The sequence below is a fragment of the Panulirus ornatus genome, chromosome 25 (assembly GCF_036320965.1).
Source record: "Panulirus ornatus isolate Po-2019 chromosome 25, ASM3632096v1, whole genome shotgun sequence".
In the NCBI taxonomy this organism is placed as follows: Eukaryota; Metazoa; Arthropoda; class Malacostraca; order Decapoda; family Palinuridae; genus Panulirus; species Panulirus ornatus.
The window spans coordinates 8,222,422-8,249,291 of record NC_092248.1 but is presented as its reverse complement, the minus strand read 5'-3'; the positions used below and the strand labels follow the sequence as shown (position 1 = coordinate 8,249,291).

At 38.5% G+C, this 26,870-nt stretch overlaps 1 protein-coding gene across 3 annotated transcripts; it reads right to left on the bottom strand.

Moving 5' to 3' along the window:
* Positions 1-7,557: 7,557 nt before the first annotated feature.
* On the bottom strand, positions 7,558-24,593 carry LOC139757226 (uncharacterized). 3 transcript variants are annotated; one of them, XM_071677441.1, is made up of 7 exons: positions 24,312-24,593; positions 18,033-18,144; positions 17,641-17,757; positions 15,177-15,308; positions 13,219-13,357; positions 10,192-10,366; positions 7,558-9,558 (listed from the first exon to the last, which is right to left on the bottom strand). In XM_071677441.1, exons 1-7 carry the CDS (start codon positions 24,498-24,500, stop codon positions 9,400-9,402), a joined length of 1,023 nt encoding a protein of 340 aa, XP_071533542.1. In that variant the 5' UTR covers positions 24,501-24,593; the 3' UTR covers positions 7,558-9,399. The 3 variants fall into 3 exon arrangements, with proteins under 3 accessions (XP_071533542.1, XP_071533544.1, XP_071533543.1); XM_071677443.1 differs by lacking the exon at positions 24,312-24,593 and adding an exon at positions 24,072-24,209; XM_071677442.1 differs by lacking the exon at positions 15,177-15,308 and having other exon boundaries at positions 9,250-9,558; positions 24,312-24,573.
* Between the last annotated feature and the right edge of the window lie 2,277 nt (positions 24,594-26,870).

Below are 26,870 nucleotides of genomic sequence, written 5' to 3'. Positions count from 1 at the left end.
ATCATACAATCTCTTTAAGTTTATGTATGCTTTATGCATTAACCATATCTTCAGTCAATCTGTCCCATTCATCCACCTTTCTTTTAATGTAAAAGGAAGTCATTACATCCTTATTTATGAGATTTTTACTTAATATTAAGTCCTCTGATTGATCTTCCCCTTCTCTTCAAGAACTGTCCACATTGTTGATGTCTTTTTAGAACTTAGTCTGTGATGAAATAACTCTTCAGTCTTCTTTCTTCCAAGGTGGGTATATTTAAAGCCTTCAGTCTTTCCCTGTAGCTTAGTTCTCATACCATCTCGAGACCTACATTGTGTGCTCTTTGTAGTTCTTCAGTTGATGACTGATCATGTGTAGCATGTTCTAGTTTGATATATTAATGTGTGATACATTAAGGTAAACTCTTGGAGAACCCTTACTCTTTTACTTTTAAAACTTATAACTGTCCATGTGGTCATACAGTATCTCAAAATACTTATGCTTGTTACTAGTAGTAATATGTTTAAATAGAACTAGTTGAAACAGGAGTGGGGTATGTACATCTCCCTCTTGAAATCCTGTTTAAACATTTTCAAATGTTTTAAGACACTTGGTGTTAATTTATGTTATACTGGAGAAATCATATTCCACACTGATTAAATCAGTTTTTATTGCCATGTATCCAACTATACTGAAATGTATAAAATGTTGAAAACTTGTGACTGTCACTTTATATGCTTTATCATGTGGTATCATGCTCTGGTATAAAAAACAAGATTAATGACATCTTATGCTACTTCCCTTATACATTACCTTTACAACAATAATTAAACCATTTGAAATGATATTCTCTCCCTATTTACAAAATTTATCTAAGTACAATGTCATACAATACTAATATTTTCCGTAATAATTTTTACCACATATAAACACCTGACAATATTTTTCTTTTTTTAGAGGTTGTATAACCCTACAAACCCTAAATCTACTAATAATCCAAATTCTAGAATATATTAAAATTAGACACTTTAAAAGTCCTATATCCTTGTTAAAAATTACAATCCTTAAAACTTTTAAGAGAATACTTTTTAAAACAGATCATTTCATACTATATTGCAACAAAATATCACTAAATGAATATAGATCATAATACTCATCTTGTCCTATTGCATAACCTTCAAATACTTTCTCTGAATGACCAACTTGTAAAAGTTGTTTCAGTTACTGGGATTATAATCAGTACAACATTTCATATGAATAGTATAAAATGTATACTTCTTGTACTTTAAGTATCTTAAATATCTAACCTATTATTGTACATTTTACTGAAGTAGTCATAAAATGAGGAAAGTATTTTGTGGTATGAATGACTGATATACATTAACAGTACTACAGTAGTAAAGGAAACTTTTTGCAATTTTAAAAGCAATTCTCTTATCCTTTTAGCTAATATCTATAAAAAGGATAAAAGAAAGATCACATTTTAGGAAATGCCAGACTAGCATGCAAACCATGATATATTGTACTACTCTCATTACTTGGTGTTCCTTGATATAATTCATTTTACTGTGATGTAGCTCAAGGTGGCATTGATGACAAGTGACCCATCACTACAAATTGTACAGCATGGATCTTTAAAGTATCCTCTAAACGTAAGGATAGAAAGCAGTCAGTTTCACTTCCACACACTGGTTTATCAGAAAATATTTGTACTAACATTAGAACACTGACACACCACCTTTTTAAGTATAGTTTTAGCTACTTGTGTACTGCACTTTGAAATCTAAAATCTACTGATTTACACATTCTAAGCAGTGAGCTTCAGTTAGAACTATTCATCGATATTGTTACGTCTACTTGGTGGGAAAGATTTAGCTATGGAACTGGTTGGTTATTTATATACATACATCTAATGTCCTTTTCAAGTACGCATTATTCAATAAACTAATTTTTGCCATTTACATCACACATTATTTGTACCATGATGCTTGTCATCTACAGTGCAATGTTATATTGCACCGGAGAAACACCAAAGCTGTGTAGCTATGAAAATATGCACTTTAGTGATTTTATTATGGTATAAAGGGGGTCTGTGGGTTATGAACGAGTTTGTAAGTTGATCTGTCCATAAGTTTAACAGTAAAGAAATGCATGAAAATCAGAGTAGATATCTATACCTGACAAATAATGTTAGACATTATATTCCAAAGTAGAACATCATATTAAGCAACATTCCATGAAAAGAGATGCAGTTCTACAGATCTTAAATATATGTAATTGATTGTATGTCAAATTAAAAATTAATTATTGTTTTTTGGAACTCATTTATTAGTATAGGTGTTCATAGGTTGGATGCTCGTAAGCTGGGGACCCCCTGTATAATATTATAGGTGTACTTCTCTGAATTATATATATAAAACAGCTTTATTATGATTAAAATTTCAGACTTACAGCCTACAGTACTGTCATTCATCTAGCAATCAGGTACATTACTTATTAAAAAAATACTGCACCAACACATAGGAGGGTATTGATAAGATCCCCTGTTCTGGTTCTGAAGAAGCAAATAATGCTGTTGAAGTCTTAATGTTTGTTTTTTCCAATGACTATTAATACAGAATTTAGACCCAACCGAGTCATCTGTTCTGACCAAAGCCCACACTTCATGATAATGTTGCAGAGTTGACACCATAATACCCAAGAATTTTGCACATTGCACAAAGTCATAGGATACTCTGGAATTTTGTAGTGTTGGCAACATGCTGCATTTTTACAAATGAATAAAATTACGATGCAATAGCATTGTATGTCAAGATGTACACTAATTTGGAAAGGTCATTGTCTGATGGGACAAAGTAAGGTATGCTTAACGGTATGGTAAATGCACCAATGCTCTACGGATGTGTCTTGTGCTTGAATGTGAAAAAGGGGGATATGTTGGAAATATTTCCGAGGAGAATATCTGGTGTCAGGTTCATTACATAAGAAATAATGTAAGAATTCTGCTTGCTAATAGATGCTGTCAGACGGAGAGCTGACTAAGGCATTTTGAAATAAAAATATGGAAAGCACGAATGAGCAAAGACTGTGGCTGACTAGAAATTTTTTTTTCAATTTTTTGGCTGAAGTGGAGGGAGCAAAGGGAAGGGGAAGACCAAGGATATGTTAGGCTAGAGTGAAGAAGGCTTGGGATATCAGGGCCTGAAAGTAAAGGAAGATGAGTCATTCATGGGATATTATGAGTTATATGTGGTATTTGGGATGGGTGTGTGTGTGTGTGTGGAGAGAGAGAGAGAGCTGTTATTGGTCTAAACCAGGGTATAAGTAGTCAGGGGTACCAGTAGAGAGGTCTATGGGGCTTGGCTGAAGATGGGTGCTCTGTTTTTGTTGCATTACAGAAGAGAGTGGATGAGCAAAGCAGACTGTTCTTCATCTGTTTATGGTGCTATCCTGTTGCACAAAAGGTGATCAAGTAAGAAAAAATATGCATCTTTTTTACAAAGGGAAATAAGGAAAGGGAGAAAACCAAGGAGCAGGTAAAAGGATGGAGTGAAAGAAATGAAGCTTTGAGTGTTTGGGCCTAAACATATTTTACATCCATACAACACCCCAAGGAATATTGTATCTGAGACATGGTGGCTTTGCCTTTTCAGGACTTTCAGCCCTCACCCATGTCCACTCACAGGTATCCAAACCACTTCTTTTCCTCCAAGTTTTCTACATTAAAATGCACACTTCAAGTAACCCGTCTCTGCATTGCTAAACCTGATGACTTTGCTTTTATTCACACTTAATCTCAATTTTCTTTTAAACACTCACCAACTCAACCCAACATATGCAGTTTCTTACTCAATCTGCCATCAATGCCGTGTCATTAAAAAAACCCATTCTAATGGGCTTCACTGTTTCAGAATTCATTTTCTGACAGGCCCTTCGAACTTCACTGGACTTAATTTAGAATTAGACATTTATGGACAAGTCTGTTACACCCCAAAGTTAGTCCGTTATGTTACGAACCCATTGGACCAAGTTTGGAATGTAATGGAATTGTCCGTTAATTCTTGAACTTGGTTTGGGTGTCAGAGGAACAAGTTGCAAATCACATGCATTTTCTTCATTTTACTATCTAAATATTTAATTTTTGTCTTTTCAGATACACAAAGTTTTAACAATGATCTACAGTAAATAATATAATGGTGCTGTATTATCTTTTAATCATTTACAACTAAAAAGATAAGTTAAAATTTCAAGACATAACTAGGTCATTGCCAACTTGTTTGTGATAAGTGCCCACTTGGTCAACACACCAAACTAAGAGCCCAAGTTTTCATGCAAATTGCTGTTTTTAATGGTAGAAAGCCTTATCTTTTTGTATCAAATAATGGCAGATGAAAGTGCTGTTTGGCATATGGAGAGAATTAGTGAGGAAAGATTGACAAAGGGGTTATATGTGTCAGAAGTGGAGGGATCAAGAAGTGGGAGACCAAATTGAAGGTGGAAGGATGGAGTGAAAAAGATTTTGAGCCATCAGGGCCTGAACATGCAGGAGGGTGAGGTGTGCAAGGAATAGAGTGAATTAGAACTATGTGGTATACCGGGGTAACATGGGCATTTATTTATATATATGTGTATGAGTGGATGGGCCATTCTTCGTCCGTTTCCTTGTGCTACCTTGCTGACATGGGAAATGGCAATCAAGTATAATAAAAAATATAAAAAGTGCTGTAAGTGTTTGCATACTAAGTGACCCAGGAAACACCCAAGCTTTGTTGAAAAACTGAAAATTATTGAACATCATGACCCTTGGAAGAATAGCTTACAACCCATTTCTAACCTTCTCCCCTTATTTTATTTACTCTCACCCTACATAACTCCTACTCAGTTTCTCTTGATGTTTCTGTGCACTGATGGACACATGAGAAACTACAGAAGCTGAATTCTAAGTTAAGGAGAGTGAGGGAGAGGAAGAGGTGAGAGGTAATGTGAATAGATATTGTTACTAAGTTTTGCAGTTGAGAAAAAACTGGTTGATTAAAGTGAAAGTTTGAAAGAAGAACCTCAAGGAAATAGTGTTTTAGAAAACTGAAGGTGGACATGGCACAAAGAAAAAAAAAAAAAAAGGAAAGGACATCAGGGTTTAAAGTAGGCTAAGATTGTAGGCACACTGAGGAGTCTGTGGAGAGGTCATTGTCCGAGGCAGTTGATGAGTATGTTTGTTAGTAAAGTGATCCCAACAGTGTTGTAAGGATGCTCGTCATGGGTTGAAAAAGTATATGGAAGTGAATGTGTTGGAAATGAAATGTTTGAGGATAATATATGGTGTGCAAATGCCAGATCATATAAGAAATGATAGGGTAAGAGAGGTGTTTTAATAAAATAAATGTGCATGAGAGCCAATGAAGGTGTACTGAATTATTATGGACATATGAAGATAAGTAAAGAGAAGTTGACTGAGCAGGTGTACATGCTGGCAGTGTAGGGAACATGGAGAAGGGGGATACTGAGGAGGAGGTGGAGGGATGCAGAGAGATGTTTTGAGTATTCCTAACCTGAATGCACAGGTGGGTATGAGGCATGCATTGGCCAGAGCTGTTTGGAGTGAAGTATACAGGGGGTGATGTAATGTCAGTGGGATGAGTCATAAAACATAAACCGATCAGGAGAAAATGAGAGAGAGATATGTGGATCTTACCTGTGGATTTAGGGTACTGATTCAATGCAAAAGCCCCCTTGCACTTTTTTTTTTCATTTGTACCTAGCATTATCTTGATGCTGAAAACAGCAATCAAGTATGAATGTATATTGAACAAGTAAGAATGTGTTTTTTCATACTTGTTCATCTTTTCCCACATTAGCGAGATTGCACCAGGAACAGAGGAAGAAAGGCCTCATTCACTCGTGTCTTTTCTCTAGCTGTCATATGTAATTAATGAAATCACAGCCCCCTTTCCACAAACAGGCCCCACCGACCTCTCCATAGTTCCAATGACTGCTTCATGTGCCCTGGTTCAAACCACGGACATCACATTGTTCCAGTTCACCAGTCTCTTGCTGTCTTGTGTAATGTTCTGAAACCACAGCTCCCTCCATATCCAGGCTCCACAGACCTTTCCATGGTTTACCCCAGACACTTTACATGCCCTGGTTGTCCATTGACAGCATGTCGACCCCCGTGTACCACATCATTCCAATTCACACTTTTCCTTGCATGCCTCTCACCCTCCAGTGTGCTCAGGCCCCAATTGCTCAAAATCTTTTTCACGCCATCCCTCCACCACCAATTTGGTCTCCCACTTCTTGTTTTCTCCACCTCCAACACATGTATCCTCTTTGTCAATCTTTCTTCAATCATTCTCTCCACATATCCAAACTAATTCAACATACCCTCTGCACCCTCAACCACTCTTTATTTCCACACATTTCTCTTACTCTTTCATTCCTTAGTTGATCGACCCACCTCACCCCACAAATTGTCCTCAAACTTTTCATTCCTGACACATCCACCCTCCTCCATACAACCCTGTCGGAAGAGGGTGGATGCATTGAAAATGTAAGGACAGTATGTGGTATGAGGTGGTTTGAGTTTTCCTGGTACCTCTTCGTTGTTGCAGGGAATGGCAATGCTCTTTCCAGTGGGGTGGGGTGGCACCAGAAGTAGATAAAGGCAAGCAAGTATGAATGTGTGTACATATATATTTACGTGTGTATACGTGTATGAGAGCGGATGGGTCTTTCTTAGTCTGTCTCCTGACGCTAAGATGGGAAACGGTGATCAAGTACAGTATAATATACATATATCCATACTTGTTTGTGTTGGCAGAGGGAACAGGCTAAGGGGGCCATGTCCTTTCACATCCATTGTCATTTTCTCATGAGAACTAGAGAATGGATGTGAGTGGATCCGGCCGTTCTTCACCTCTTCCTGGTGCTACCTCACTAAAATGGGCAACGAAGATCAAGTGTGAAAGAAACTTGTTTGCCACTTCCCACATTACCAAGGTAGTGTTAAAAACAAAGAAATATTCATTCAAGATGGTGTTAGAAACCAAGAAATATTCATTTATTTGCATCGAGTGTTACCAGACTCCATGTGCTTAAGGCTTTAGTGAGTAAAATAACTTTTGGTGAAGCCACATAATTTTCAGTTGATGAAACAAAGTGGAGCCTCATTAGAGAATGTTTTGCTTCTAAGGAATCTAACCTTTCCCTACTACTGACTAGTGCAACATTGTGCTGCAGGAGACTGTAAAAAGTGTCTTGGGTAACACCAGGACCTATTCAGAAAGGGGTGCTGGGATGATTATTATAATACATACACCTAGTTTTCTTAATCACTTAACACTACAGCATGAAGGTTATGCTGACTCCTTTAGAGAGACGAGTTATTTTCCATCCACTGACAGTGTTATAACCTCACTAAAGACAACTTTCCCTTTGTGATGTAATCTCATGCAAGCAGAGTCTAGCAGATTTGGGGAGAGGGAATATAATTTTCAGTCATGTTACTATCTGAATTTCCAACCACATCTCACAATGACTTTTCACATTCTACAAAATTTGTATATAAGAAAAAAAAATTTAACAAATCACTTATTTATTCATGGTACAGGGTATGGGCATTAATGAAAATAATGGCTAGATAATAGCTTTCAAATAAAAGAATAATTTATCTTTATAAAATGGCAACATAATATTCCCATAATACAAAGCCTTTGAGCAGTTACATACAAACACCAAATTCCCATTCCTATCTCATACCACTTGTACTGATGGTCTTTGATCGGTATACTGTTATGATTCATAACTCCAAACCCCAACCATATTTCACAGGTTACAATGAAAGACCATTTCTCCTTGCATAGATGTTGAATATGAAAATTCAATCAATCCATTTAAGAGTATAAATAAACAAATTGGCATATATTAAAAGTCAATAATGTTAAGAAACCCAGCTGCATTCTGATAATTTTAAGGCTACAGATGGCCATCATGTGGCAATAAGTTATCCAGCAGCAAAGGCATTTTTACCATTATATAGAAAAGGAAACGCTACTATGTACACATGAATGCTCTCCTGTCTTTAGGAAATATGAACCTGTTCCAACTTACATTCCTGATAACATTATGGATGGTTTTACCATATTTTGTGGGGAAAAGTTTCCAACGAGGGCAACTTACCAGTGACAACAAAAAGAATTATTGTATCTTGTCTTAAAACTTTTTTCATCAAATTATTCATTTTGCACTTACACTAAGTTAAATGGGCAATGACTTATCTAAAGGAAAGACACAAAAATTGTACACAAAAACTGGTCTTAAATACTGTACAACAATCCATTCACAGTAATTTGCTCTTATTCCTTACATTTTTAACCTTAGAGATAATAAAAGGCAAGGTTGAGATACTTAATTACCATTCAAAAAATGGAGAAAACAGAAGAAAGGATGATCAATGTTAAGTCCAGAAAGTATGCTTTTCAGAGCTGAATACATTTTTGCTGTACTAGGGAACAAGGATGAGGGGTCTGACTAGGTGAAAAGGATGATAAAGCATCTTTAATAAACTAAGGAACAGGTAATTACTGAGAAGTGACTAGCGTATAGCTTTTGAAATGAAGTTCATATGCATGTTTATAGCTAAACTCAGCAGTGAAGGAATATAAATAATTATAATAATGGATATTACCAGCAAGCTACTCAACTAAGTAATTTCAGTAGATACCTGCAGACATTAAAAGGATCATTTCATTAAATGTAAATAAATAGATGTAGCAGCCATAAGACCTTATTACACTGGTCTGATGCCACCTTTCGCATTCTTCAAAAATATTTCAAAGGACTTGCAATATCCTGCATTAACACATTTAATAAGCTAATCTGCATCAAACTACATTGTCTAGTTTCAAAATACTGTAAATCACAGTCCACTGCTTGATAAACATGTACTGAGACCATGAAATTGCATATGAAGATGTCTCATTTCAACAGCCATAATAACCACAGACCCAGTCATTGAAAATATTTACAGATGGATATAACATGAGCTTTAACAATATAGGTATTAATAAACAAGTCAAGGAATTTTGTGGCACAAAATCAAAGAAAGCAACAAGGAGATACATGTATCTGGAATAAAATGCACTAACAGGGGTCACCAGTAGAAGGTAATGATGAAAGTGGGAAGCAGAGGATAGGAAAAAGATGGAAAATAGGACAATTAAGAGCAAATAAGAGGGATAGAAAGGAAAATGGTAAAGGGAGTAGGAAAGGAAACCAAGACCATACAACTAAAATTTGTTCTGGTTGGGAATTTTACACCTTTTTATGCAAGTAAGACAGAAGGGACGGCAAGTTTAGCATGGACCAAGAGATCATTGGTCAAATTGAAACAATCACTGTATTGGGTCTATGGGGATGTATTACTGCGATTCAATGGGTGCCTTTTCCTCTGCTGGAGGAACATCTGGCTCAGCAGGCCCTTCCTCAGTGTCAATAGCTGCCTCTTCTCCTACGGCTGCTTCAAGAGCCTGACGGGCTAATTGCTCCACAGCTTTAAATGGACTTTCACTGTTGTTATTCTGAAAACACAAAATCAATTTAAATCAGATTTTCTCCCCCTTACACTTTCTTTGTTTTAATATAGCTTTACAGTGAAAACTTACCACATAAAGAACTTAGACTATCTGCATTTCACAATGTCAGTAGTTAAACAAAAGAAACAAACATTACATCAGACTGCTGCTTCCAGTGGCCTAAAAATATGAACATTTTTTTATGTAAGAGGCCTCCAGAACAACTACTACTAAATTATGTAACTATGATCCTTAAGTCAATTCCCATTTACAACTGGGTGGATAAACTGCCTCCATGCACCTTTCTGAGGAATAATTTTGCAGAAATGTTCACTGCTCTGCCAAACTCATAGAAACAAATTGTCTCAGCAATACAGGTTACTAAATCCTATCAGTCTTTTCCCTCCCCTATGTTTACTGTCCTGCAGGAGCAAGGTAGTGTCCAAAACACATGGCTGAGCCTTTGAAGAAAAGCAAAATCTTTGCTTGACTCCTTCTGTTCCTTATTATGGAAAGTAGTATAGAATGAGACAATTTCCTGCCCATTTCCACCCATTCCAATTATTCTTCATCAACACACTGAAGATGTGGACAGTATTCTTTCTCCCCTATCCTTTAATTTTACTTATAGGAAATTACCTGATAAAAATAGAAAACAACTCCTATGATGAGAATGAGGAAGAGCATTTTTATCAGCAAGCGCAGATACACAGATGTCTTGCTGGTGCTCTTGATAGGGCTCGAGTCTTTGCTGGTGCTTGTTGCATTGGTGTGTCCAAAATGTCTAGTATCAAATTCTTCTCTAAATTTACCACTGCAACATAAAGTATATATTTAGTACCTACGTCTAATTATCCAAATCTTGATTTCATGTTATAAAGGACAGCTACAAATTGAATTTGTGCAATGCCTGTTTTCTTAAAGTGGGTTTCTTTTTTTTTTTTCTATCTATATCTCTGATGCCTGTTCCCTTTGGGAACTCCCTCAAGGGGATGGCCAAGGCAAAGTCTTCACCAAATTTTGTCTTAGTGTGGTGACCCCGTTTGTGCCCAGGTTCAGTTCATACACTTTCATTTTAGATTTGAGGGGGAAAGGCATGCATGTGATAGAGTGAATTGGAGCAATGTGGTATACAGGGGATAAAGAGCAGTCTTTGAATTGAACCAAGGCACATATAATAGCCAGTGGAAAGCACTGGAAGGTCTGTAGGGCCTGGCTGTAGCTAGCAGGCTATGATTTTGGTGTATTGCACATGACAGCTAGAGAATGGATGTGAGCAAATGAGTCTTTTTTCCTTAATGTAATGTGTCTTGTGTTAATACTGGGATTGGTGAACAGGTATGAAAGCTAAAGTACACAAATAAAACATATGTTGACAACTTTAATTACGATGATTCAGATACTAAAAATACAGAAGTAATTTTTCTTTTCAAATTTCTCACGCCAATGCAACCTAACCTAATTCTAAAATTTCCTTCAGTCCAAAATGACAAAAGATAATGTACTGGCACTAAAGAAAATACTCAAAAATTACTATAATTGGCCATGTGGAGTGATGAGTAAGCAGAAAGAGGTGTGGCTTTAAAAGTCTGTGATTTGAGGGGAAAACATGAAGGTCTTGTTTCTTAACTCTGTAGAACTGGGTGTTGTGTTCTCTTAACATGGGTAGTAGACATGATTTTTAGAAATATTACACTAAGCACATTAATATGTGTGAGAGGAGGACAGGGAAGTCTACAATGTCAAGATAGCAGAAAATAATGTGGAGGTGGCAAATGACAAATATTTGTGTAAGTATTACACTGCATAAAAGAAAATACCCTGTACTCCACTACAAATTATGAAGTACAACAAATATAAGCCTGGAAATATTCTGGCTCTATTATATAATGTGAATGTAGTGAATGTAGGTTTGCGGCAGGGGTGTGTGATGTCTCCATGGTTGTTTAATTTATTTATGGATGGGGTTGTTAGGGAGGTAAATGCAAGAGTTTTTGAAAGAGGGGCAAGTATGAAGTCTGTTGGGGATGAGAGAGCTTGGGAAGTGAGTCAGTTGTTGTTCGCTGATGATACAGCGCTGGTGGCTGATTCATGTGAGAAACTGCAGAAGCTGGTGACTGAGTTTGGTAAAGTGTGTGGAAGAAGAAAGTTAAGAGTAAATGTGAATAAGAGCAAGGTTATTAGGTACAGTAGGGTTGAGGGTCAAGTCAATTGGGAGGTGAGTTTGAATGGAGAAAAACTGGAGGAAGTGAAGTGTTTTAGATATCTGGGAGTGGATCTGGCAGCGGATGGAACCATGGAAGCGGAAGTGGATCATAGGGTGGGGGAGGGGGCGAAAATTCTGGGGGCCTTGAAGAATGTGTGGAAGTCGAGAACATTATCTCGGAAAGCAAAAATGGGTATGTTTGAAGGAATAGTGGTTCCAACAATGTTGTATGGTTGCGAGGCGTGGGCTATGGATAGAGTTGTGCGCAGGAGGATGGATGTGCTGGAAATGAGATGTTTGAGGACAATGTGTGGTGTGAGATGGTTTGATCGAGTGAGTAACGTAAGGGTAAGAGAGATGTGTGGAAATAAAAAGAGCGTGGTTGAGAGAGCAGAAGAGGGTGTTTTGAAGTGGTTTGGGCACATGGAGAGGATGAGTGAGGAATATATGAGAGAGGATATATGTGTCGGAGGTGGAGGGAACAAGGAGAAGAGGGAGACCAAATTGGAGGTGGAAAGATGGAGTGAAAAAGATTTTGTGTGATCGGGGCCTGAACATGCAGGAGGGTGAAAGGAGGGCAAGGAATAGAGTGAATTGGAGCGATGTGGTATACCGGGGTTGACGTGCTGTCAGTGGATTGAATCAAGGCATGTGAAGCGTCTGGGGTAAGCCATGGAAAGCTGTGTAGGTATGTATATTTGCGTGTGTGGACGTATGTATATACATGTGTATGGGGGGGGTTGGGCCATTTCTTTCGTCTGTTTCCTTGCGCTACCTCGCAAACGCGGGAGACAGCGACAAAGTATAATAAAAAAAAATATAAAAAATTATATAATGTTACAAATGAGTCCTCCATCACCAAAGGATTACATCCATGATAAATAGAACAACTACCATGCAATTTGTTCCAAGCAACTACAACATGGTTGTGAGAATGGTGGGAACAAGGATGGTAGGGTACCATACTTACTTACTCTGGCTTAAATCATTCTGAGTCACTTAATTTATTCCCATGGCACCATTCAATCTTCATTATCCTCATCCTGATACAATATTACATGATCCTCCTCATCACTTACATCATCCAGTAACCACAAATTTTATGTAGATGCATTGTATACAAGACCTGGAAAGTCAATGGACTTGGATCTACAGCATCTATTGTAGAAATACTGAAGAAAGTAACACCCCCCCCCCAACTTCCTAGCAATGGAAACAGGCTACTGATGGTATCATGTATCAGTAAGATATTTAAACAGGCAGGTAGTTAAAATAAGTGATGTTAGTTCAACAGGCTACTGATGGTCCTATATATCAGTAAGATATTTAAACAGGGAAGTAGTTAAAATATCATGTGATGCTAGCTTAAATTTGCTAAGATAGCATCACACAATGTTAACTGTTGTTCAGGATTAAATGTGCAACATTGCAAAGTGGACAAACTATAAATCAGTTAGTACCTCATGCTACTATTATTCATAAATCTGTGCACAGTAACAGTTTCTGAAGAACTGGAGGTAACAGTGCGAAGAGATCGACGTGGAGATGGGGTATGTCGTTCAGGGTCATAAACAACACTGGGCTGGTTGCTTTTCTCACCTAAAAAAAGAAAAGATTACAATTACATTCTTGGACATGTAAAAAAAAAGTACATATAAACAGTTTACTCTTTCTAACACTGAAAGCAGTGTTTATAAAAGGAACACCATGTGGGGAGAGCAAGGCTGGGTTTAAAAACACTGTACTGTGAAGTTCTTGAGTTCAGGTGTTAGATGTCTTGACAAAAATGTAAAGGAAAAACAAGGCAACTTTCAGCTTAGCATTTTGTCCAAAGTGACATAATGGATAGATATTGTGTGGGCTGATTATCACAGCAGCATTGCAGAAGTTTATCTTCATTTCTCAGCTAAATTAAACAGAGGTGATGTAGCAAGAAGAGTACAGCTTTCTACCTCAGCAACATTAACCTGTATATTAGACCATGTAATTTATTCAGGAAATAAGTGCCATGAGGTAGTATTATTTGTTTCTGACACTTCATGAATATGGGAAAAACAATTAAGAATGTACATATAGTGTTATAGTACTTAGCAATCCTATTACCATCCAAGCTATAACAAATGAAAGAATCCAATAGTTTGAACAAGCAGACTCCATTACTTTGGCTAATCATCTCCACAGTAAAGCAGCAATTAAATCTATTCACAGTTACTTCGCCACCTCATGCAGGAGACTTCCTCCACATACAAACACACCACATGCTTTCCAACCCAACTTCAAGCCCCAACAGTCCCTCGGTCAGTTTGTGAATTTGAAGTCACCAGATAATTCCACTCAAGTGCTTCACTATGCAAACTAATTTATTAGTGAAACTTCCTTATGAACACACCTGAATGTTCCAGATTGCTTTTGCCATACCATCAGTGTTTCTGTCCAGCAATGTGCCCCTTTGAAAATAAGACTTCAAATTTCCCCAGTAATGAAGCTCAGAAAAAGTCATTTTCCCAATCCCTAACTTACTCTGGTAAAGTTCTGCATTTAATTGGACTGACAAAAATATAGGAAACTCCATAAACCCTCAGCAATTTGGTAATACGAAGACCTCTTTCACTTGCCTTAGCTTCATAAACTTTACAGACCGCAACCTAAAGAGGAACAACACCTCTGCAGTTCACTTTCATTGATCATCATAGCCTGATGTAGCCAATAGTGAAATAATGACAAAGCCCTCAAGTTTGGGTTAAAAGGGGTTTCTTATGCTAGCACGTTATAGGAATACATCCCAACATTAAATGGGGCCAACATGAGTTCTAGGAGTACTTCAAACTGAGAATACAGTAAGAGTTATTCGCTAGCCTTGCCTTTTCGCAAAAATGGTAGGAGCAATTGACAGAAATAGTATGTAGGAAAATTAGATAGGAGTATTAGATAGAAATGTTTGGTAGTAGCAGTAAGTAGAACACTAGGGGGGAGCATTCGGTAGAAGTAGTAGGCTGGAACATTTGCTATAAGTAGAAGCCTCTGAAAACACTGAGCTACTGTTGTCCTCTGCTAATAGTTTGAGGCACTAGAGGTAAGCAGCAGCACTGGCGTTCACCAGTTTTGGAGACTTCCCATGGCCACCTCCCTGATGGGAGTTTCTGAAGGGAATGAGTGTCAGATATACATACATAGACAGAACCAAGGCATGTGAAGTGTCAAGTAAAGATCTTTTGGACCTGGCTGTGGATTGGGAGTTGTGTTTTTGGTTCATTACAAATGACAACTGCAGAATGGATGTGAGCAGATGCAGCCTTTCTTTGTCTGTTCTTGGTGCAACCTCAGTAACATTGGAAACAGTGATCAAATAAAAAACATTACAAAAATGCATACAAAACATATTTATTGAGAAAAATAAGCTCAACTGTGAACAACATACCAGATGACAACAGTATACGTCTACGAAAGTCTGTGGCTTCGGAAGGGGGAGGACTAGTTGCCATTGTTTGTAATGTTTTCAGTGACTCCACGACTGACGAGCGAGTTTCACGTGGCATTTCTACTACAACCTCTAAAAAATAAAGAAAATTTGTATAACTAAATGAGTATAACAGTTAAGTACATTATTTAACTTCATACTGGAAAATGACATCTAGATATTGCTGGATGGGAAAGGGTGTTCAATTTTCTAAAATTGTGCTTATTTCCAATAGCCCTCACTCTTCTTGCAAAAATACCAAATAAACAACAACACAAAGCGTATGATCATGCTTCACAAACAAACCCTACTAAACAGAAACACAAATTCAACACCAATGGCATAAAAAATTAACAGAAACATTAAACCAACTACAAAACCCCCAATATCCAATAAACCAGAATTACATCCAAATCTAACCTCCCACCTACAGCTACACAAGACAAGACAGGCAACAAAGCCATGGAGGATAGCTTATAAGACTTCCACCAAACTCTCCAACACCAGAGTGTAAAAACTTGTTAGATTATTACATCCAAGAAATACAATCCATATGAACAACACTTCACCATACAAACCTCATAAAAAAGATGTCTACATACTGGACCCCCATCACATGACCTTCCAGATATACAGACGTTGTAGACTGTATATATCAATGAAAGACAAACATGAAACGCAATGAACCACCCAACTCTGGCACACATTGTTAAAGATAATGAGTTACCATACCAACTTAATGCCCACTAACAAAGCACTTCTGATGCAATCCAATGATATCCCTTCCACCAAAGAACACACATACATATTCATTTGGCACTACTCAGAAGTCAGCCACAAACCAACCACATAACTAAACAGGAAAGTCATGAAAAAAACAAAATCCATTCAGGAACAACTACTCACCCACCCTATACTTCCAGATAAAAAAAAAAAATAAATTATTGTCTTAAAGAAGCATCCTGTAATAGGCCCTGACATCACTTTGGCCCAATCACAATCTAAGCAGTTACAGAAATAATCGACCAATTTTGGCTACACAACATAATCTCTTAATATCTGGAAACTTGCTAAGAAAGTACCAATCCTAATACCTTCCAAACCACCCAAATACCCCTCCTATTACTACCCAATACCACTTCTGTCTACGGTATCCAAACCTTGAAAAACTTCGATAATAGAATCAAAGAAAATATCCCGCTCTTACCAACACATCAGGGTTTTAGACCCACCACACTACATACAGGCCTCACACAATATATCCAAGATAGCTTCAATCAACCACAATTCCTGTCTTGCACAATATTAAGGAAAAAAAATTTTCATTGCACTTGACACTCCCGACATATCCTCGTACAAAATGGTTGGCTAACTTCACAGCCAGTCACTCGGTGGCTTCTTTTCTTATGACCCTCAAGGTCTATAGTGGAGTTCCCCATTAAGCAGTTCTATCTCCAACCCTCCTCAATCTCTCCCTTCAGAACCTCCAGTGAACCAGATTAAGAAGGTCTTCTCACATGCAGAGGACCTTACAACATCTTGACACCAAAGTAGCAACATGCAACACTATACTGTACATCTGGAACATCTTACCCAGAACAGAATGTTTACATCTCCAAAGAAGTCTCCAATCACCCTGATAACATCAGACTCAAATCCATCCTGCACCATTCAGTCACCTTGAGTAAACAATCACTCCCATTCAACTTCACACCACCTATTCTTGGCATCACATGTGAAACACGACATTTAATACCAACATAAAACAAAAGTAACAATTAAACTGAGTGCCATTAAAACTTATATCGATACCAAATGTTATTAAGAAAAAGAATCCCTTAGTACCATCTACAAATAATTCATCCACACCATCCTAAACCATGCCTTGTGAGGTATATGAAAGGTTGATAGGAGATTGAATAAGAAGATATATACACTGAAGTTGGGGGGAATGAAGATGAGACGGATATGCACTGAAGTTGGGGGGAATGAAGATGAGGCGGAATGAAACAAACTCTTGAGTTCTTAAAGCTCAAACACACAGGAGGGTGTGATGTACACATGTGATAGTGAACCAAAGCACTGAGGTACACAGGGCAACATGCTATTAATTGGATAAAGAATGGCATATGAAGTGCAACCACACAAAGGACTGTGAGACTTGGCTATTGAAGATGAGCTTTTGTTTCAGTGCATTATACATGACAGCTAAAGAATGGATGTGAGCAAATGACTGCTATTTCTGTTTGTTCTTAATGCTACATTGCTGAAGTTGAAAATGGTGTTAGTTGTGGTGGTGTATGTGGGTGGAACTTACCTATTCCATGCAGAGGCTCCAATTCGTGTCGTCTTTCATTTCTTTTATAAACATCATCAACCAATTTCTGATAAGTTAAAATGAACCATGAACAATAAAAATATTTACCTTCTTCACTGTCTGAATATTCTTCTTCTCCAACATCGCCATTGTACGATGGAGATTCTATAATTTCGCCCCCTAACAACGTAAATAACTTTTTCTGGTATACCTGCCGAGTTGTATCTGTAAAACAGAAGGAAATACATCAAGATATTACAGTATATCAATTTGGCCACTCTTCAAGAGATCCCCTACATAGTAAAAAATGTATAGGAACTTAACCTGATGTTTCATGACATTTTAAACCCTGCCACCATGAACTTTAATATTTGCTTAACACCTATTAATGGATACATAGACTTAATCTATACACCATCTCATGTTTATAATGCTACAGGTTGATTTAATAAACAGCAAAAAATAAGAACATGCAGTTATCACTCAGAAACAGTTCTCACCAACAATAGGTCCAACAGATGCTCCAAGACCTTCCAGTCGACTGAAGAGTTCATCATCATCAAGTTTAGAAATGTCTAGGCCATCAATCACCATACTAGTCTCAAGTGAGGCCTGAAGAAAATATAAAATAAATTTTAAAAATACATGCACAGACACATTTGAATGTAATGCATGCCCTTGAAATGGGTTGACAGCCAAAGATTGAGAGCAAAATTACATTTCTTGGGGTGGGTGTCAATAAGTAATCAATTTTTGCTGAATAAACTGATCTATCCATCTAAACTTTACAAAGCTGCAAGTAATATAAAGTATAATCAAATCACAAAGTAAATACAGGAATATATGTAATTAAGATACTGAAAACTCAGGCACTTTAGATTTTTTTTTCAATTTCTTTAAATAAGTAGGAACAAATATGGGAATCTTTATTTATCTATAATTGCTCAAAGGACCCCATTTCCAAGAGTTCCTTAATCTCTACTACTTTCAGTGGCAAGGAAATGATTGACCCCTTTGGAGTGAGTTCTTTGATGAGATTGAACTACCAATAATATAGCCTTGCCAAGAGTGACTTTTTCACTCACTGTATAACCTTGAGCAAGTGGAGTCCAGAAATACCCCTAGTGTTTACATACATACATAGGTTATATATATATATATATATATATTATATATTTTTTATTATACTTTGTCGGTGTCTCCCGCGTTTGTGAGGTAGCGCAAGGAAACAGACGAAAGAAATGGCCCAACCCCCCCCATACACATGTATATACATACGTCCACACACGCAAATATACATACCTACACAGCTTTCCATGGTTTACCCCAGACGCTTCACATGCCTTGATTCAATCCACTGACAGCACGTCAACCCCGGTATACCACATCGCTCCAATTTACTCTATTCCTTGCCCTCCTTTCACCCTCCTGCATGTTCAGGCCCCGATCACACAAAATCTTTTTCACTCCATCTTTCCACCTCCAATTTGGTCTCCCTCTTCTCCTCGTTCCCTCCACCTCCGACACATATATCCTCTTGGTCAATCTTTCCTCACTCATTCTCTCCATGTGCCCAAACCACTTCAAAACACCCTCTTCTGCTCTCTCAACCACGCTCTTTTTATTTCCACACATCTCTCTTACCCTTACGTTACTCACTCGATCAAACAACCTCACACCACACATTGTCCTCAAACATCTCATTTCCAGCACATCCATCCTCCTGCGCACAACTCCATCCATAGCCCACGCCTCGCAACCATACAACATTGTTGGAACCACTATTCCTTCAAACATACCCATTTTTGCTTTCCGAGATAATGTTCTCGACTTCCACACATTCTTCAAGGCCCCCAGAATTTTCGCCCCCTCCCCCACCCTATGATTCACTTCCGCTTCCATGGTTCCATCCGCTGCCAGATCCACTCCCAGATATCTAAAACACTTCACTTCCTCCAGTTTTTCTCCATTCAAACTCACCTCCCAATTGACTTGACCCTCAACCCTACTGTACCTAATAACCTTGCTCTTATTCACATTTACTCTTAACTTTCTTCTTCCACACACTTTACCAAACTCAGTCACCAGCTTCTGCAGTTTCTCACATGAATCAGCCACCAGCGCTGTATCATCAGCGAACAACAACTGACTCACTTCCCAAGCTCTCTCATCCCCAACAGACTTCATACTTGCCCCTCTTTCCAAAACTCTTGCATTTACCTCCCTAACCACCCCATCCATAAACAAATTAAACAGCCATGGAGACATCACACACCCCTGCCGCAAACCTACATTCACTGAGAACCACTCACTTTCCTCTCTTCCTACACGTACACATGCCTTACATCCTCAATAAAAACTTTTCACTGCTTCTAACAATTTTCCTCCCACACCATATATATATATATATTCATTATACTTGACTGCACTTTCCCATTTCAGCGAGGTAGTGCCAGGAAACAAAGAACAACCCATCCACTCACACACTTTTTTTAATTTATTATACTTGGTTGCTGTCTCCCGTGTTAGCGAGCCAGTGCAAGGAAACTGACGAAAGAATGGCCCAACCCACCCACATACACATGCATGTACATACATGTCCACACACAGACATATACATACCTATACATCTCAATGTATACATATATATATACACACAGACATATATATACACACACAGACATATACATACACGTGTACATAATTCATAGTCTGCCCTTATTCATTCCTGTCGCCACCCCACCACACATGAAAGTAGCGAGGTAGTGCAAGGACACAGACGAAAGAATGGCCCAAACTACCCATATATATATATATATATATATATATATTTTATTTATTTATTTATTTTGCTTTGTCGCTGTCTCCCGCGTTAGCGAGGTAGCGCAAGGAAACAGACGAAAGAATGACCCAAACCCGCCCACATACATATGTATATACATACACGTCCACACGCGCAAATATACATACCTATACATCTCGATGTACACATATATATACACACACAGACATATACATATATACACATGTACATAATTCATACTGTCTGCCTTCACTTGTTCCCATCGCCACACATGGAATAACAACCCCCTCCCCCCTCATGTGTGCGAGGTAGCGCATATATATATATATATATATATATATATATATATATATATATATATATATATATATATATATATATATATATAGAGGTAATAACAAGTGGTGAAGTGAGGTGGAGTGAGTATTTTGTAGGATTCATGAATGTGTTTGATGATAAAGTGGCAGATATAGGGTGTTTTGGCCGAGGTGGTGTGTGAAGTGAGTGTCAGGGAGAATGGTTTGGTAAACAAAGAGGTAGTGAAAGCTTTGGGGAAGATGAAAGCCGGCAAGGCAGCAGGTTTGGATGGTATTGCAGTGGAATTTATATTTAAAAAAAAAAGGGGGGGGGGGGGTGACTGTGTTGTTGATTGGTTGTTAAGGATACCCAGTGTATGTATGGTTCATGGTGAAATGCCTGAGGATTGGTGGAATGCGTGCGTAGTGCTGTTATACAAAGACAAAGGGGATAAAAGTGAATGTTAAAATTACAGAGGTATAAGTCTGTTGTGTATTCCTGAGAAATTATTTGGGAGGATATTCATTAAGAGGGTAAAAGCATGTACAGAGCATCAGATTGGGAAAGAGCAGTGTGGTTTCAGAAGTGGTAGAGGATGTGTGGATCAGGTGTTTGCTTTGAAAAATGTATGTGAGAAATACTTAGAAAAACATACGGATTTGTATGTAGCATATATGGATCTGGAGAAGGCATATGATAGGGTTGATAGAGATGCTTTGTGGAAGGTATTAAGAGTATATAGTGTGGGAGGTTTGATAGAGATGCTTTGTGGAAGGTATTAAGAGTATATAGTGTGGGAGGTAAGTTGCTAGAAGCAGTAAAAATTTTTACCAAGGATGTAAGGCATGTGTACATGTAGTAAGAGGAAAGTGATTGGTTCCCAGTGAATGTCGTTTTGCGGCAAGGGTGCGTGGTCTCCATGGTTGTTTAATTTGTTTATGGATGGGGTGGTTAGGGAGGTAAACGCAAGTTTTGGAGAGGGGCAAGTATGCAATCTGTTGTGGATGAGGGGGCTTGGGAAGCGATTCAGTTGTTCGTTGATGATACAGCACTGTTGGCTGAATCAGATGAGAAACTGCAGAGGTCAGCGACTGAGTTTGGTAAAGTATGTGAAAGAAGAAAGCCGTGCATAATTGTGAATTAGAGCAAGGTATTAGGTTCAGTCAGGTTGAGGGGCAAGTTAATTGGAGAGAAAAACTGGAAGAGGTGTTTTAGATGTCTGGAAGTGGATTTAGCAGTGGATGGAGCCATGGAAGCGGAAGTGAGTCACAGGGTGGGGGATGGGACAAAGGTTCTGGGAGCGTTGAGAATGTGTGGAAGGCGAGAATGTTATCTCAGACAGCAGAAACGGGCATGTTTGAAGGAACATTGGTTCCAACAATGTTATATGGTTGTGAGGCATTGGCTATAAACAGGGTTGCTTGGAAGAGGGTGGATGTGTTGGAAATGAAATGTCTGAGGACAATATGTGGTGTGAGGTGATTTGATCGAGTAAGTAATGAAAGGGTAAGAGAGGTGTGGTAATAAAAAAGTGTGGTTGAGAGAACAGAAGAGGGTGAAAGTCATGCAAGGATAGATTGAATTGGAAGGATGTGGTATAGTGGAGTTAACATGCTGTCAGTGGACCAAACCAAAGCATGTGAAGCTTCCATAGTACACAATGTAAGGTTATTTGGGGCCTGGTAGTGAATAAGGAGCAGTGGGTTCATTGCATTACATATGACAACTAGAGAATAGATGAGAGCAGATGTAGCCTTTCTTTGTTCCTGGCACTACCTTGCTAATGCGGGTGGGGGGGGGGGGCCTGGAAATCCTCCCCTCATTTTTATTGATTTTCCAAAAGAATGAACAGAGAAGGGGGCCAGGTGAGGATATTCCCTCAAAGGCCCAGTCCTCTGTTCTTAACGCTTCCTTGCTAACACGGGAAATGGCGAATGGTATGATATATATATATATATATATATATATATATATATATATGATAATTGTCCGTTGTTTCCTTTGTTAGCAGAGTGGTACCCACAGATGAAGAAAGGCTCCCCTTGTTCACATCCATTCTGAAGCTGTCATGCACTAAGCATATATCAACACATGTATAAATACAAACAATTTTACTACTGCATGCCCAAGAATCATAAGCAGACAGCATACCACTGAACTACTTATGGGCTAAAAGCACTAGGGTCCCCATCACACACTGTAGGCTAGTAGAGTGAGGCAGGCTGCCCACACCAGAATCCCGAGGACTTTGGAGAACAAGCTTTGCTGTCAACTCTTTATTTGTAGAAATTATTTGGACAAAGGAACATAATCTATAGCATTATTTTTTCAGCTAACGATTATAAATTTGATAGGGCAGGCTTGCCTGAGGGGAAATATTTCGACTGAAACATTTCGAGAATTCAACAGAATGTAAGAAAACCTTACTTGCCCTCCCCAATGAGATGCTAGACACTTACAGCCCTAGCAAGAGTTTATCCCCTATTACTATATACAGACACTTCGAGCCCTAGCAAGAGCTCATCCCCTAACACTATATGCAGACACTTCAGCACCTTCTCATACTTTTCATCTTATTTTGATCAGAAGTTACCCTAACCTAGATTAATTTAATGTACTTTTATATTCCCTTTGATCGCCTTAGCCATTTTTACTGTCATTTATTGTTCATAGGATTACTTCAGTGCTCCATTTTAAATAACTTTCTTGATTTTGTTTATAGATTTTTATGCATAATTGTAACAATTCTTCCAAAGTCCCTTTTCCTGAGGTACCCCTAAACTACAGCTACCACTTTATTTTCCTAAGCAAACTATACTTTCTTCAAGCTTCACCATAAAAGTTTCTAGGATTCACGAGTTTACAGGTTTTCATCTTTGAAAAGTCTGTCTTTCTACTCCTGCCACATTAATCTATGGCTTTGTTCTCTTCCACTAGCACAAAATAACCTCCCAGGACCCAATGGTGTGTTGTTTGACTTCATCTGTATTCAAACACCTGTCTTAAGGTCTGTATATGCAAAATTAATGTGGTATAAGGGGAGTAACTACTTACCGAATCCTATTTTCAAAAACCAATTAACATCCGGATAAATTGTGAAATACCCGGAGAGGTATACCTGTACCAGTTCACGAGCTATATGGACCCATTAAATACGACAATTAGCCACTGATTAAGTCTCGCCATGTTTCTGTTAGTCAGAAATTGCATCATGTCACCTAAGAGTCGTAACTGTTACAGTCAGAGTTTAGTTTAAGACTTTCCCAAGCGTGCCTGAATAGCCAGCCAGGTCGCAAGCTAGGTGAGGGCGCGCCCATGGCGGTGCTCCATCCACATGTTTGAATTAACGTACTTTTCATCGCCATCACTTCATAATAGCACGTCACCAATACACAGTTACGCAACACACATAAGGTCCAGGGTTATGAAGCAGACCTACCATCGCATCTAATGATGAGGCGAAAAATGGTATATTTAATCCCAATGCGCGTAAGCTTCCTCTCGGTATCAACAACAACACCAGACTGCCTCCGCCGCCGCCGCCGCGCTAGTCACCCCCAGCCACCTAACCCATGGCCTCTTCCCGCGCAAATCTTGATCCTTACTACATACCTCAAGACATCTTTAATCCCTCAGTTAACAACCAGGATACGTGCTGGGACATTCAATAGCTACTAACCTGCGTATCTACTTCGTTAACAGGTATATCTTCATCATCTGATGAAAAATCACCCTTAGACTGTTCTACTGGAGCAACATATTTTTCGTATAGTCGTAAGTATTCATCTTTTTTCGCACCTGAGGATGGTAATTCCACTCCATGCGTTACAAGTTCATTCCGTAATTGCTCTTTCGTTAATCCAGACATTGTATCCGTTAAAAAAAATGCTCAATCCGAACGACGCACACCCTACTGGCTGCACCTGCCACCCAAACTGTCTCTAAAGTTACTTTCGGTACGGTACTACGGCCTCAGCAGGACGGCACAATAACCGTACACATGATTGGTCTACAGTGGACCTGGAGGCGGGACCTGCTACTGGTCGGCCAACAGTAACGCCGCTCACAACAGGCCTTAGCCCTCCTTTAGCCTGCACCTTTCCTGCCCTCAACCGCCACATTTAACATTTGGGAACACACCTGTAGCGGGGGGGTCTTAACTATAACAGATCGTTGGATGCCTCTCCGAACTTGTCAGCGTACTTGTATATTGCAATAAATATGTTGGTGGCGTTTACTAACCCGCCGCGGCAAATTCAAATTCATCTCGTTACGTAACGTCATAGTTTGCAACTAGGGTTTTTTTTATGTTACTAACGCTTAAAAAATATATATCGTTATTTTCAGGTCGGTTACCCCTGAGAGTACCCCCTACCCCTAGCTCTACTGTATTTATGGACCAGGTCCCATGGCGCGCGCAGAGGTAGACAGTCGATAACAGAAGAGTTTGGTCTGCATAATACACTGTCTGACGCGTGGAGTGTTTGTGGCGGGGGAGTAGCAAGGCACTTTGTTACGGCCACTCTGTTGCTAAGCCACACATACGCTGATGTACGCCAAGCTACGCACCGTTAATCATGATACGCGTTTACTACTGTTGAATGAGATTACGTTAGGTATACGTGACTGACATTCTTTGCCCTTGCGTTGCATTATTTTACCCCATACCAGTTAATTGCCCATATGCATATAAATTTCAGCCTGCGTCATTGTAATCTAAATGAGTCTAGGAGTACGCTGATTTTACCAGTTTTGTATGTCAAGGTAATCTTCTCTGGCCTGATAGGGTCCACCAGTTTACTGCCTCCACGAGTAAGAATCCGTAGTTTATGATCGAACATTAGAAAATTTTATGGATCCTTGACTAAGAGCTTGCTTGCTTTACCAGTATTAGCTGAAATAATTAATTGCCTCTCGGCTCCGTGGAGCTTTCTCTGCTCGTTATAATGTTTATGCGGCAGGACGATGTGGGAACGCTCGCACTTCGTCCTAAGATTCCAGTATAGCTGTGATTTTGGTTTTGAGAGAAAAAAAGAGGTAAAATACTCGCACTTCATCCTCTCTCTTTCTTTCTTCTACATACAGAAAGAATGAATGTACTGGGGAGTATATAGGCTCCTTGTCACACCTCTGTACCATCGGGAAATGCCTACGAAAGCTGTGGATTAACTTTATTGACCTTGGGATTTTCCTCCCAGTACTTTTCATAACATTAGCGTTCAGTTGGTCACAACTATAAAGGAATTGGACCCCTGGACCATATATAGAGTGCGAGTGTGTATGGTTGGAATAATTTTTTGAGCAAATGAATATTCAATTTTTTTTCGAATGATTGGTTACAAAGTTATGTTGGCCTCAATGACCCTGGTAGTCGGTAACCCAAGCTCAGTTACCAACCCAACCTCTACTCTTCATATTCATTGGACTTATATATAATGGTTACGTATACCCATATATATATATATATATATATATATATATATATATATATATATATATATATATATATATATATATATATCTTCTTTCTTTCAAACCATTCGCCATTTCCCGCGTTAGCGAGGTAGCGCCAAGAACAGAGGACTGGGCCTTTTTTGGAATATCCTCACCTGGCCCCCTCTGTTCCTTCCCTTGGAAAATTAAAAAAAAAAAGAGAGGGGAGGATTTCCAGCCCCCCGCTCCCTCCCCTTTTAGTCGCCTTCTACGACACGCAGGGAATACGTGGGAAGTATTCTTAATCCCCTATCCCCAGGGATAATATATATATATATATATATATATATATATATATATATATATATATATATATATATATATATATACTTTTGAACTTTTCGTAAGAATAAGCCCACTTTACAAATATCTTTTTTGTTTTATTTAGATAGGAATCCCATTACGTGCTAGTGTAGTAATTGACCCCATTTTTATTTCATGTGATAAACCGTATAGTGCGATATATGGTGGAAATGTGATACCAACTGGCTCATGACATATTCTCATTTTAGACTTTCGTAATTCATTCATTGTACTACATATACCTCAATGGTGAGTTGAATATGAATGAGACTTGAACTCGGTCCACTTTTCACCAATATCTAGCAAATCGCAAAATAAATAGTATTATATTTATGATAAAGAATATTACTATCTTCACCATAGTAGCTATCAAAGTTTCCATGAAATGAGCCCATTATGGCAGTATTACCCTCTTCATAGCCTATAGCAATAACTGATAGTG

Bases quoted from the DNA above. Each gene is read 5' to 3' on its own strand.
- LOC139757226 (XM_071677441.1), bottom strand. From the start codon at position 24,500: ATGTCTGGATTAACGAAAGAGCAATTACGGAATGAACTTGTAACGCAT. The intron at 15,309-17,640 runs GTAAATATTTTT...TTTATTTTTTAG, and splicing joins ATATTCAGACAGTGAAGAAG to AGGTTGTAGTAGAAATGCCA. The intron at 13,358-15,176 runs GTATGTTGTTCA...TTCTTTTTTTAG, and splicing joins ACGTATACTGTTGTCATCTG to GTGAGAAAAGCAACCAGCCC.